At 45.0% G+C, this 15,229-nt stretch overlaps 1 protein-coding gene across 1 annotated transcript in view; it reads right to left on the bottom strand.

Moving 5' to 3' along the window:
• Nucleotides 1-15,229, bottom strand: part of BCAR3 (BCAR3 adaptor protein, NSP family member) — a 207,247-nt gene that overhangs the window by 167,824 nt on the left and 24,194 nt on the right. Inside the window, exon 2 of the mRNA XM_063939864.1 lies at nucleotides 9,757-10,085. Within this exon, the coding sequence (XP_063795934.1) occupies nucleotides 9,757-10,076 (320 nt within the window). The 5' untranslated portion in view covers nucleotides 10,077-10,085. The remainder of the gene's footprint in view (nucleotides 1-9,756; nucleotides 10,086-15,229) is intronic.

Here is a 15,229-nt window from a genome sequence, read left to right as displayed (position 1 = left end):
GATGCATTTGTAAATGAGACCCGGACCATTTGTCCAGTAGGTCCCATTGAAAAGTCCTCGCATTGAACCTGCCGAAGGGGATGGCCTCGTACGACGCCACCATCTTCCCCAGGACACGGGTGCAGTGAAGCACTAAAACCTTTTTTGGCTTTAATAGGTTCCTGACCAGAGCTATGAGCTCCTGAGCCTTTTCCATCGGAAGAAAAACCTTTTTCTGTTCTGTGTCCAGAATCAGGCCCAAAAAGGTCAGACGCGTTGTAGGAACCAGCTGGGACTTCGGAATATTGAGAATTCAGCCGTGCTGTTGCAACGTCCTCACTGACAGCGACACGCTGTCCAGTAACTTCTCTCGAGATCTCGCCTTTATGAAGAGATCGTCCAAGTATGGGATAATTGTGACACCCTGCTTGCGCAGGAGCACCATCATTTCCGCCATTACCTTGGTGAAAATTCTCGGGGCCGTGGAAAGCCCAAACGGCAACGTCTGAAATTGGTAATGACAGTCCTGTACCGCAAATCTCAGGAACGCCTGGTGAGGAAGAAAAATCGGAACATGAAGGTAAGCATCCTTTATGTCCAGGGAAACCATCCAATCCCCCCCCTCCAGGCTGGCGATGACCGCTCTGAGCGATTCCATCTTGAACTTGAACTTTTTCAAGTACAGGTTCAGGGACTTCAGATTCAAAATGGGTCTGACCGAACCGTCCGGTTTCGGAACCACAAACAGGGTTGAGTAATACCCCTTTCCTTGCTGGAGAAGAGGAACCTTGACTATCACCTGTTGCAGGTACAATTTTTGAATTGCAGTTAACACTAACTCCCTTTCTGACGGAGAAGCTGGCAGAGCCAATTTGAAAAACCGGCGAGGAGGCATCTCTTCGAATTCCAGCCTGTATCCCTGAGAAACAATCTCTATTGCCCAGGGATCCACCTGTGAGTGAACCCAGACGTGGCTGAAAAATCGAAGACGTGCCCCCACTTGATCTGGCCCCCCCAGGGAAGTCCCAGCGTCATGCGGTGGATTTTGCAGACGTAGGGGGGGACTTCTGCTCCTGGGAACTAGCTGTGTGCAGCTTTTTTCCCTTGCCTTTACCTCTGGCAAGAAAGGACGATCCCCGTACCTTTTTGCTTTTATTCGAACAAAAGGACTGCATTTGGTAATGAGGTGCCTTCTTAGTATGTTGTGGGGGCACATAAGGTAAAAAAATCGATTTACCAGCCGTAGCAGTAGAGACAAGGTCCGAGAGGCCTTCTCCAAACAACTCCTCCCCCTTGTAAGGCAACGACTCCATATGCCTCTTTGAGTCGGCATCCCCCGTCCACTGTCGGGTCCACAAGAGTCGCCTAGCAGAAATAGTCATAGCATTTATTCTGAAGCTTAGTAAACAAATGTCTCTTTGAGCATCTCTCATATATAACGCAGCATCCTTGATATGCTCTAGGGTCATTAGAATGGTATCCTTATCTAGGGCCTCAATCTCCGTAGACAAGGAATCTGTCCATGCTGCAACAGCACTACAAACCCAGGCCGATCCCACAGCCGGCCTAACAATAGTACCAGAATGTGTGTAAATGTACTTCATGGTAACTTCCTGCTTACGATCCGCAGGATCCTTGAGGGTAGCAGTATCCTGGGAAGGCAGTGCCACCTTCTTGGAAAAGTGTCAACGTCTTGTCTACTTTAGGCGAAGATTCCCATCGTATCCTGTCCTTTTGTGGGAAGGGATATGGCATAAGAATCCTTTTGGGAACTTGTAGTCTCCTGTCTGGAGATTCCCAAGCCTTTTTGCACAATTCGCTTAGTTCAAATGAGGACGGAAAGGAGATCTCAGGCTTTTTCTCTTTATACATGTGTACCCTCGTGTCAGGGACAGGGGGTTCCTCAGTAATATGCAAAACCTCTTTAATAGCAATGATCATGTAACGAATACCTTTAGCCACTTTTGGCTGTAATTTTGCATCCTCATAGTCGACACTGGAATCTGAATCCGTGTCGGTATCTGTGTCAGTGATCTGGGATAATGTGTGCTTCTGAGATCCAGAAGGTCCCGGTGCCACTGGGACAGGCATCCCTAGCCTCAGTCTTGTCTAATCTCTTATGCAATAAATTTACATTAGCATTCAAGACATTCCACATATCCATCCAGTCCGGTGTCGGCGTTGCCGACGGCGACCTGACAATCGTGCACTCCCCCTCCTCCTTAGGCGAGCCTTCATCGTCAAACATGTCGACACACGCGTACCGACACACTCCACACACACAGGGAAACTCTTTTCTGAAGACAGGTTCCCCTTTAGGCCCTTTGGAGAGACAGAGAGAGAGTATGCCAGCACACACCCCAGCGCTATATGACCCCGGAGAAAACACAGAATGTTTACCCAGTAGCACTGCTGTAATGTATAATCGCCAATTATGCCCCCCCCCCCTCTACTTTAAAACCCTCTTTCACCGTGTGTCAAGCAGGGGAGAGTCCGGGGAGCTTCCTCTCAGCGGTGCTGTAGAGAGAAAATGGCGCTGGTGAGTGCTGAGGGAGAAGCCCCGCCCCCTCGGAGGCGGGCTTCTGTCCCGCTCAAACTTAATAAAATATGGCGGGGGCTCTTTTATATACATGTACAGTGCCCACCTGTACATGTATGTAGTCATTTGCCATAGTAGAGGTATTCTATTGCTGCCCAGGGCGCCCCCCCTGCGCCCTGCACCCTTACAGTGACCGGAGTGTGTGAGGTGTATGGGAGCAATGACGCACAGCTGCAGTGCTGTGCGTTACCTCAGTGAAGCACCCGAGGGCTTCTGCCGCCTCAGTAGTCTTCTCCTCTGGACACAGTCTAAAACTGAGGTCTGGAGGAGGGGCATAGAGGGAGGAGCCAGTGCACACCCAGAGTCTAAAGTCTTTCTTAAAGTGCCCATGTCTCCTGCGGAGCCCGTCTATCCCCATGGTCCTTACGGAGTCCCAGCATCCTCTAGGACGTTAGAGAAAGTATGAACAAGTCTGTTTCAACGAAAAAAAATCATGAAAAACCCATGTCGGCTTTTTATATGTTGGTATTTTGACCATGTCTTTGTATTGACCTTCTCGGGATTTTAATTGTAGGTAAATTGACCGCATCCCGTGTGGAAGAGTTGAGGGCAGATGTACCCTCAAATGTGTTATTGGGAAGACGCAAGGCATCTCCCCCTATGTTATGTGGTCTAGCACCCTACACAGAATGGTCAATCTCTGTCTGGCACATGTTCTATGCCCATGGGGCTTTCATGTATGGCATGTTATGGGTTACAGTTTAGAATAGCTGCAAAGAGATAATTTTTTTCTGCATGCCATTCTATGCATTTGAAAAGTCTGAGGGGTCTATGGCCCTTATTCTGAGTTGATCGCACCAAGCAACTTTTTGCTGCTGGTGCGATCAACTAATCTCCGCCTATGGGGGGGGAGTGTATTTTAGCATAGCAGGGCTGCGAACGCTTGTGCAGCCCTGCTATGCTTAAAAAGTTTCCTGCAAAACAAGACCAGGGTAAGAGTTACTTACCCAGTGCGACGGCTCCAGCGATGAAGGTCCCAGTCCTGACGTCAGACATCCACCCTCCGTTTGCCTGGACACGCCTGCGTTTTTCTTACCACTCCCCGAAAACGGCTGGAAACGGTGAGTATCCGCCTCGGAACGCCTCCCGCCTGTCTATCTTCTTGCGATCGCCACTGCGATTACATTTGTCACTGGCATCGGCGCCAGGCAATGATGCGCATGCGCAATGCGTCCGCTGCGCATGCGCATTTCTGACCCGTTCGCACCAGGTCGGTATGACCCCCTATGTACTAAGCCTTGGAGACAGAAAGTGGACAGAGACAAATGAGTACCTGCCAATTAGCTTGCAACTGCCATGTTACAGTCTGTGGTATAAAAATGTCAGTTAGGAGCTGTTGGGTTGGTACATTATCTCCAAGGCTTAGTACATAGACCCATACGTAGGATAAGTAAGATAACATTTTATTGCAGTCCCTTCAGATGAGTAAAGGTGGATACACATATATACAATGAGCCTTTCGATGTGATGTTATGAATGACTTCACTCCCGATCATACGTCCCAAAAGCAGTGACCGATACGTGCGTACACACCTATACAATTTGACTTGTGACCTTCGATCCCCTTCTGTCTGAAATATCGTAAATGATTGTACCACTGTACATTAAACAGGATTACTATATAGGGTTGGAAAGGGGTGTGAATACAGATTATGGTATATGGCGTGCATACAGGCCCATGCCATCAATACATCACATGGAAAAAGGCCCGAATGTTGACATGTGTTTGTATTGATGGTAATGGACTATATGTAGCGACATATCCCACTACAGGTATATGTTACAGAATCACATCTGGGCATGCAGATTTGACATGGAGGCTACACTGTTTATTTTACCTCATTGGTATTGAAGGTAGGGGGCTATTACTATTTGTTTCTACTTCTGAACAGGCTCCAATGTTTTTTGTTTATTTTTCTAAATAAAAAACAGTTTTTATATATTTTGTATTTACTGGGTAAATCAATGTTAAGATAATATCCTAATTACCTAAGCAGCATGCATTCACTGTGGAGCTGAATGGTAGGGTAGAAGTATGTGTGAATATAGAATTTTCCATGTATTATGGGAGGGGAGGGGAAGGGAGTACATGGTGTATGCATTTTTGCCAAGCTTGATAGCATACAGCAGTTTAGTGAGTGACAAACAATAGGACAAATACAGTGGTGAAAACAGAAGAAAGGACGAATATTTGCAAGAACATGGGTGAATTTCATGTAGTGATGTAGGAAAGTTTACACAAAACTACATAGCACAGCCAACTGACAGGAACACCCAGAGGCGGCCCTGCTGTGTACAGTCGGTAGAACGTGTGTACATATTACACTTATGATCCGATATGGCCCCGTAAAAGTCACCTGAAAATTAAACAGCACATGAGATGAGACCGGCAGAGGATGAGCGTTGCAGAGCATTTTAAGCCGTTTGTCAATCGACGCTAACGAATCAGCACAGAGTACACACCTATACAATGGACAGGAAATTCTCCAAATATGGGGAGAACGGTCTGGGGACTGTAGAGGTATGTACCCAGCTTTGGACATACCACAAAATACAATGAGTTTGTGCCTAGCTGGCATAGGGGGTAATTCCAAGTTGATCGCAGCAGGACATTTTTTAGCAGTTGGGCAAAACCATGTGCACTGCAGGGGAGGCAGATATAACATGTGCAGAATGAGAGAGATTTGGGTGTGGTGTGTTCAATCTGCAATCTAAATTGCAGTGTAAAAATAAAGCAGCCAGTATTTACCCTGCACAGAAACAAAATAACCCACACAAATCTAACTCTTTCTGCACATGTTATATCTGCCTCCCCTGCAGTGCACATGGTTTTGCCCAACTGCTAAAAAATGTCCTGCTGCGATCAACTTGGAATTACCCCCATAGTGAGGCACTAATGATAAAACAGAGGTTTAGAACAAATAAGGGTACTCAATGTCACTCTCTAATTGTTCCAAGTTACCAACCACTGTACCATGTTTGAACTTGTCGTACCCAATCAAAATCCATCAACCATCAGGCATGCCCATGCTTAGATTGAGATTGCCCAGCATACAAATGGCATACTACATAATCAGTGCAATCGGCCACCTACGAATGTGGTCTAAAGGCTCTCTGAGAATCCCGGTCTGAGTCACTTTACTTCAAAAGCAAAACTGTAATTTGCATGTATACCACAAAGATGCTTTTCCCAATAACATTAGAGCACAGGGACAAACTGTGCTTGTTCATGGATTGCCATCCGCTGTGATACTCACAATCACACAAGACTTTGCTGATGGCAGATAAGCACAATGTAGCCAAATGACTGTTTCATAAGCGCCTATTGTCTGTGTTCAGCTTCCATGCTGCTGATGTAATGCACATTGCAGATCTCGAAAAGTCTTTCAAAGTGCCAGAGGAAATTCAGAAACTACTAAAGAACATTGGCCTGGTAGTAACTAGCTCTGCTGATGCGGTGAGCTGCTCGATGAACAGAAGCAATCTATAGGATGAATGATTTACTGAAAGAAGCACAAGAAAATATGTGTATGTTTCAATAGTCTAAATTCTCTGGGCGATATTCAGTTGTTCATCACTCCCGATCTCCTGTCTAAAGTGTTGGGAGTACGGTGAATATTCAATTGTGCTTATTTATCGCACTTGTCGTGCCCAGAGAGGTCGGGTATAGCCACATAAAACAGCTAAACCGACAAAACTAATTGGTGCGCCGCGAAAAATCCCGTTCGAGCACTAAAATAGGTCACCTTCTTTTTAGCTGAAATGCAGGCAGCGGCAGCTGATCACACCCGAACAGAGCAACAATTGAATAGCTCCACTGAGCGACATCTACTGGCTGCAGGTGCTCTAAACAATTGAATATCGCCCTATGTGCTGCACAACAAATACAACCAATCTGTTAAAAATCAAAAACAACCTGTAAACAGTCACAGTAGTGTAAAATATCATATTAGCCCCCAAACTTCACTCATATGCCATTAGACATTCCCCAACCCTATTAATTATCGTTTACCACTTCCAAAAGTCCACTGTGATACTTATACCCAGTTAGCATTATGAATCATTATATATTTACATAGCAACTGACCATCAGCCTAAATAAACTGCATTGCAATACAAAGTACCGCATTCATCCCAGTTTCATTGGACAGCTGGGTCCCATGCAGTCATTAAGGAACTGTAATAGTAGCCAAGGTCAAAGCTTGACAAAACCCAGGATACCATGCTTCCTGAAAATAGGGCCATGGAGCCTAATTACTGGGGAGATGTGCATGCATGAATTAGTACAGTTGTGCTTCTTCAATATCTTCTGTGTGGAAGATGGAAGGCTGTGCAGCAGCAGAGAGGGTGGCTGTGAGATCTAGAATACTTGCCATCTCAATGATGCCCCAAAATGCAATGTTGAATATTCTAGAGCACTAAATGCAAATTTCCTCAAGAGCGAACCAATTACAGATGCTGTTTCACATGTTGTTGAGATTCAGTGTGGGAGCATGGGGTATGTACAGCCCAGTGCACCCGACCTCAATCCTCCACTGTTCAGTGCTATGATGGCCATTCACCCCTGTGACCGCAAGTACAACTCACCCCCTGCATCCTGGCTACACCTCATCCACATGCTGGCCACACCCTCTTCATGGTTGATCACACTCCCTCCAACAGTGCACTTTGGTACTGGATGAGGGGGGAGGGGGTGTGGCATATACTGTGCTTGGTCCAGTAGCCATGACTTTTTCCTACACTACTGCACACTTCCCTTTGAAAAGGGTCAACTTAGTAAAAAAATGGGCACATATTATAATGGCAGTCAAACTATTTCTGGCAATATGGAGGGGGATATGAAAAATGGTGTATTAATGAAAACATATAGAAATTATCCAAAAGAGCAGACAATACTAATGTAAAGAAAACTGGTGAATACACAGCAATGGCATAATGTAATATGGATTTCTAATCTCCATAACTGGTGCTGCACCAGTCAGAGAGAGCTGGCAAACATGAGCCCACAGAACGCCTCAACCTCCATTATCTCTATATAAATTAGGTGGTTAATTAACACGAGAAAATAAAAAATAACAGGAAGCATATATTATTTGCATAAAACAAACTCCCTGCAGAATCCTGACATTGATGCGTATAGTCATATACTTTTCCATAATTTATTGCTGATCACTTTGTCATCACACTTGAGGGCGGAGGGGTTCAATGGTTTTTGAGCACCAGTAAGTAATGGACGGCCAACATTTAATTGTTTTTCCATTGTGCGCAAATGTTCTGCAGGCACCCATCACTTATCGTGCATGTCGCGCACAAATGCATCAAGGTGTTGGGTGTGCTATCGAAACACATCCAAAAGCCTGACTTTGGGCGCATTTCTGTTCACCACCACCTGGCTAAACCAATCCAAAGTATCGAATGTGCCGCTGAAACGGCAGTTTTGATGCCCAAATGCCCGACTTTGTGCAAATTTCTGTTCACCTCCGGTGTGCAAGCAGAAATAATGGGCACCAGTGTCACCTGCCCATTGACAAAACAACTGAACAGCTCCCGCTGAGCGCCCAGTTCTTACAACTACATTTCCCCCTTGGAAAGAATTTTCCAGAGCATTTCACATTCTTTCTGGCTGACCTTCTTTTACCTTTAAGTTCCAAAATATAATGATTGCAAAGAGGCACGCTCCAGTTGCTGTGTTCTGATAACATCTGGTATTTTCAGCTCCTGGTCACATATGGAGCATACAGTGTAATAAATCTACAGACTAGACTGAACAGGCACAGAGCAGAGCACAGAACTCAGCACCTCACTGTCTGGGAGATGTTTACCCATTTGTTGTAAGCAAGTTACTGCTAATAGAACTATTTGGTTTCTAGAAACCTCCACAGGAGAGATTGGCAGTTGTCAACTTTATTTCTTTAGCACACGGAATGCACAAGCCTGTGAGGGGCTTATAAAAAGGCTTCAGAATACCCTCCACTAATATCCGGTCTCTGGGTCAACCACACGTCGGTCGACAGTCTTGAGGTCGACCACTATTGGTAGACATGCATTAGGTCATCATGGTCACTAGGTCGACATGGAAAAAGGTCGACAGGAGTCATTCACAATTATTTTTTTTGAACTTTTTCATACTTTACGATCCATGTGAATTACGATTGGGAATAGTAACCTTGCCCGAAGCATGGCAAGAAAAGCGAGCCATGCGAATTGGGGTTCCCCATCACTTTACGGAAAAAAAGACACCAATTTTTTTTCAAAAGAACTTATGTCGACCTTGTTCATGTCGACTTAATTACTGTGTCAACCTATTTCAGGTGTCGACCTAGTCACTGTCGACCAATAGTGGTCGACCCTATGATCCACACCCCTGTGACAGCCTATATTTATTTATTTATTTACAGTTTCTTACATAGCGCAGAAAATTCCGTTGCGCTTTACAACTAGACACAATTAGAAGACAAAACTGGGTTAAAACAAACAGTCAGAGGTAGGAAGGCCCTGCTCGCAAGCTTACAATCTATATAATAAAAGGCTAACGCTGCTCCTCACCTCTATTCAAGTGTTTTGTGCGCCAGCAGCTGCTAGATGGTGCCCAACGGAGCAATTAAAGTGCTGCTCCGTTCGATACCGTACAGCCACAGCAACCTCTTACCCTGCTGTAAAATACCTTAAATCACCGTTTTCAACAGCGGGGAGTGGGACCACAGTGAAGGGTAGCCACACCCACCGCTGTAAAATGCTGCAAACCGTGGCTATAAACAGCAAGGGTGGGACCGTGAAGGTGAGAATGCAGCACCACGCACCCCACCCATCAGACAGGGTTGCCCCCTCCAGGGATAGGACTGGTGCCAGTGTGCGCTGATAATGACAGCTAGATGAACTAGTGTATGGATAGAGGCACTGTCATAGTATAGATACATAAGACTCACAATGTGGACAAAAATCCGCAATGCACCAGTGTAAGTTTAATCGCAGCCAACTTGCATGCAGCTCTGAATACTAGTAAATTCTCCATGAATGGCCATCCTACCCCAACATGGAACTGCTGCTCAGTGTAACCATACTCATGCCAGGCTATAGTACCATTGCCACCTGGATAACTTCTGGAGGTTATATAATGATTCAGTGTCATGGAACAGGCTTTATATACAGACAGACTGAAGCAATATTTGTTACATTACCTGGTGGGGAACATTCTTGTTCTATGGTCCTGAAATGGATATTCCTCTATTATATCCTGCATTACAGGTATAGGTAGCCTGTGTGACTTGGAGTGTGGCAGAGTTCCCATATGGCTGAACATGTCACTGGATCTAATGGGAGTCCTGTCCTTCTTCTTACGTGGTAGTGTGCCATGGATACATACAGCCTGAAACGAATCAGGCCGCCGCTCACTAAGGGGGGATTTACTGCTCAGGAGATCCATTGATGATGCCAGTGGGAACTGATGGCTCGTCTGAACGTTTCTAGGGTAACTGGCAAACTTCCCGGCAGCCATCATTCTTCAGTCCTGACAAAAAGAAGGAACAGAGCAGTTTTCAGAATTGTGGAGACAAAAAGACACAGAATACTTCGTTTTCAAGAGACTTTGTAAATGCCATGACAGGAGGGAAAGAAATGACACTTCCCTTTACAGACTGGGCTCTTGTGTTCACCTCAGAATGTGAGCGTTCCCCATTCACAGAGCTCCTGGTCTCCAATGTGACTTTGGCTACTTTCCACTACAGTCACAACTAACTCTTCACAAGCCCTTCATGCCTTTACCGCGGGTCTTGTTACCAGGGCTGACAGTTTATGTCATTGTTCATTTAGATCTGTGCCTTTACAGCCACTCTCTAAAACCGAGCATTTTCTAGGTCAACATTTTTTGCCTGATCTTTCTCTAACCCAAAATAAATATCTGACAGTCAAGGGACACAGCACGTATTCTGTGGCAGCAGAAAGAGACTGCGGGCTCATAACTCATCTGCAGCACAGTGGGGAGGAGATTTACAAAGCAGTGATAAAAGTGGAGTGAGCCAGTGAAGAAGTTGCCCATGGCAACAAATCAGATGCTCTGTACACTTTTATAGTATGCAAATTATAAATGTTAGGCCAATGCCGATTGGTTGCTATGGGCAACTTCTCCACTGGCTCACTTCTCCACTTTTATCACTGCTTAGTACATGTCCCCCTGGGTGACATTTACCAAAGTTTGGGGAGATTCTGAGACTCTATCACAACAGTCAGTGCACAGTGTACCTTAATCAGTGAAAAAAACAGCATGATCGTTGTGTAATAAAAAATAAAATCTTCTCTTTTCACACAAATATACGCATTTTATTTTACGTTAAACCATGTTGCTTGCTAATATCCTGTAATGATAACTGGTAAGAATATAGCTGATCAGTACAAATAGTGCAAAGTTGACCTTCAGCAGTCACAACACACAAAGGGGAAGGGGATAAAGGCACAGGCTATTATCTTTCCAAATCACACAGAATCTGGGAACACCAAGATCACCAGGCTGCACTGTGTAAACATTTAGTATCTGGTATTTAATAACTGCAGCGGTGCTTGGCGTCTCTTGGTACCTTCTCCCATACGCTCGTGTTGACATGCACTCTCCCTTACTACCTAATAAACCTAGGAATGATGTCAGAAGCTCCAAACACTATTGTCTCAATCTTTACTGACATCTAGAAAGGAACGCATCCTCATGTAACTTCAAACGGTACTGGAGTTTGCAGACAAAGACAAAACTTTTTGTTCAAGAGATTCACAAAAAGTAAATAAGGCTTTGTTTATAATCTTTGATATAGTAAACTAAATTTACATCAACGCCCCTCTCCTTACTAGAAGCTTCCCATTGAAAGTTTCAGTATAGTAATGTTTCCTGGAATTCTGTGTGTTGGATCATCAATCTGGTCAGTTTAGATGAAAGCGACTACAGATTCGCGCAAGTATGGTATAAGAACAAAGCGCAGTGACTTGAAACGGTCTGAAAAGGTGACGGATGACCGAGACTTCAGGGTGTGTGGCCATACCTTAATTGCATCCAATTCACCATGCAGCCAGAACGATTTAACAGGTTACCCACTTGACCTGCAAGTGCATGGGCAATTCAAATGCACACAAATCTAAATTTTAATATGTGTTTAGCACTTTGATACTAAGTCCAAAGTGTGTTTTGTCTTTCTAGGATATCGTTCACTTCCAACGTGGATGCTCATCCATGTCCTTTCCTGAAGTCTATAGGTCTATAGGTGGGGATAGGTAAATTACCATTTATTAAATAAAGACCCAGTATATATGAGCATATATGAGCCATAAGTGAACTGTGCATTACTTATGTGTGATATTTTTTACATAAAAACATTTGTAGACCTCCCTATCCAAATGAAGGTTTTAGGCAAGTTTAATGATACAATTAATGCCATAAATAACATGTTAAGCCACCCTCAGTCCTTGTTTACAGTGCACTTCACCACTTATATATACTAGATATGCCATACGTGTACATTTTTAGAAAGTGTTTGACGTTATTACAGTACGGATGTATTGAAGAGTTAAACAGTTTATCTCATGGTGGGAGTGAACCCAGCAGACCCTTCTCAATATGCACTGCTGTCCAGCACAGCTGTGCACTCCCAAAAATCAGGCTGAAAGTGTGCAGCTGTCACTAGCTACTTGAATAATGTACTTGCCCATGCAAACACCCTCCTTCAAACTCGGATTCTTAGAATTTTACAGCAGGTTAGTAATTTTGCATCGGCTTGTTTTGTCCTCACTTCGAATATTATCAGTCCTGTGATATAAGAACACAAAAGCCTAGTTATGCTTAATCTAATAAAAGACCTGCCTTGTGTTTATGGTGGTACCCCTTTCATGAAAATGAAACACGCTAAAAGTTATTTGTTTCTTTTTATGTGACTTATTATTCTTCATCGCTTGTTACAATAAATCCAGCAGAATTGTTTTTAAATTCAGTAATACCCCTTTTCCACTGCCTTTAACCTCTTCAGGGATACTGGCACATATGTGTATGTTTACTTTTACTTAAAAATTAATCGCAAAACTTTTTGAAGTTTTAATATATAGAGCTAGATGCATCATCGCTTGCAGAGTGATAAAATGGAGAGTGAAAAAGCACCAGCCAATCAACTCCTAACTTCCGTGTCACAGGCTGTGTTTGAAAAATGTATATAGACTCCGTCGTTCACAGACGTATCGCGTCGGCCACACAGCACAGCCGACGGCCAATATATCTACCGATATATTGGCGCAGCTCTGTGTGTGCGCGGGGCGGTCGGCCGACCGCCCGTCCACATGCTGCGGCGGCCGGCGTTGACTGACAGCTGAACTGGGCGGGCGTGTGTACACGCCCGCCCAGTTCATGACGTCAGTCCCCGACGGATCAGGCAGTGTGTATGCACAGCACACTGCCCGATCCATCCATAGATATATCTGCAGATCAATTGATCTGCAGATATATCTACTAGTGTGTACCCACCTTAAGTTCAATGGGGGTCATTCCAAGTTGATCGCTAGCTAAATTTGTTCGCTGCGCAGTGATCAGGGCAAAAATCATCAGTGCGGCGCAATGCGCACACGCGACGTACGGGCACAACGAATGATGTAGTTTTGCACAGGGTCTAGCGATGCATTTCAGTCGCACTGCTTGCCGCAGAGTGATTGACATGAAGTGGGCGTTTCTGGGTGGTAACTGACCGTTTTCAGGGAGTGTGCGGAAAAACGCAGGCGTGCCAGATAAAAACGCAGGCGTGCCAGATAAAAACGCAGGCGTGGCTGGCCGAACGCTGGGCGGGCTTGTGATGTCAAATCAGGAACTGAATGGTCTGAAGTGATCGCAAGCGCTGAGTAGGTTTTGAGCTACTCAAACTATACAAAAATATTTTGTAGCCGCTCTGCGATCCATTCGTTCGCACTTCTGCTAAGCTAAAATACACTCCCAGTGAGCAGCGGCATAGCGTTTGCACGGCTGCTAAAAACTGCTAGCGAGCGAACAATTCGGAATGACCACCTATGTGTATTTAATGTATGTACTTATACATTTTCTCAATATAATTATATAATCTAATGTGGAAACACCACCAAAAAAAGTAAAATATAAGACTGGATGGAGTTGGACATTATCCGAAAAAAAATGGATGCCACAAAAAAACTATATGAGACACTCACATTTGCGGTATAAAAAAATAAAAAAAACAGCATCGCACTAGCATTTTGGCGGATTTCTGCTTGCAGCTCCTGGGGATGCAAGAAGAAATCCCATCATTGTTTGTCACATGGCGCCGTATTGAATAGTGCCGGGAGCTAATTCCCTGCGCTACTCAACTGTCACTTAATTCAATCATGCCCAATAAAAAAAAAAAATATATATATATATATATATATATATATATATATATATATATATATTATTATTATATACACAATTCAGACAACTACAGGAACTTTAATGACATTGGGCCTAATTCCGATCTGATCGCTGGGCTGCGTTTTTTGCTGCCCTGCGATCAGATAGTCGCCGCCTAAACGGGAGGGTAAAATCGCTGTGCAAGTGTGCGTTCCTATGTGTTGCCGAGCTGCACAAAAATCAGTTTAATCTCTGCGCAGCCCAGGACTTACAGTGTTATTGAATCCTGCTGATTGGGGCCGGAGCTGACGTCAGACACCGTCCCTGAAAACGCTTGAGCCCGCCTGCAAAACGGTAAGTTCCCACCCACAAACAAACTGTTCCTGTCAATCACCTTGAGAACGCCCGTGCGAATGGATCCTTCGCACCATCCCGTCGCTGACCAGCGATGCCTGTTGTAGCTGGCTGACGCACCTGCGCATTGTGGTCCGCAGCAGCAACCAGATCTGAATTAGGCACACTGTATTCAAATACATATACTTTAATATGTAGTTGATCCCCCTTTTGCAGCTATAACAGCTTCCACTCTTCTTAGAAGGCTTTCCACAAGTTTTTGGAGTGTTTCTGTGAGAATTTGTGCCCATTCATTCTATAGAGCATTTATGAGGTCAGGCAGTGATGTTGGGCGAAAAGGCCTGGCTCGCAAATCTCCATTCCAGTTAATTTCAAAGGTGCTCGATGGGCTTGAGGATAGTGCTCTGTGTGGGCCAGTCAAGTTCTTCCACACCAAAGTCATCAAACCATGGGTGTGATTCAGAGCTGATCGTAGATGTGCTAAATTTAGACATGCAGGGGGACGCCCTGCACAGGGCTAGCCTGCCTCGCATGTCAGGCCCCGCCCCTCCCTCGTCGGCGATGCTTTTGCACCCACCAAGTAGCTCCCTGCCTGCAGGCGGCTACACGCTGCGTTCTGGGTCGCAGTGGCTGCGTGTGAAGTCATGCAGCTGCCACGGCCCACCCCTGCAACGGTCCATACACGCCTGCATTCTAACGCCATTGGCATGCCCCCTCCCGTCCCACGAGCGCACTCCACAAAAGCCTTCAGAGTGTGATCACTGCCATTTCAGTGATCGCCTCTGAATCACCCCCTGTCTTTATAGTCCTTGCTTGGTGCACTGGGGCATAGTAATGTTGGAATAGAAAAGGGCCTTCTCCACACTGTTGCCACAAAGTTGGAAGCATAGCATTGTCCAAAATGTCTCTGTTTCCTGAAGCATTAAGATTGCTCCTCATTG

Source organism: Pseudophryne corroboree, chromosome 9 (assembly GCF_028390025.1).
Source record: "Pseudophryne corroboree isolate aPseCor3 chromosome 9, aPseCor3.hap2, whole genome shotgun sequence".
Taxonomy (NCBI): domain Eukaryota; kingdom Metazoa; phylum Chordata; class Amphibia; order Anura; family Myobatrachidae; genus Pseudophryne; species Pseudophryne corroboree.
Note: the sequence above shows the minus strand (reverse complement) of the source record. Positions and strands in the feature narration are given on the sequence as shown.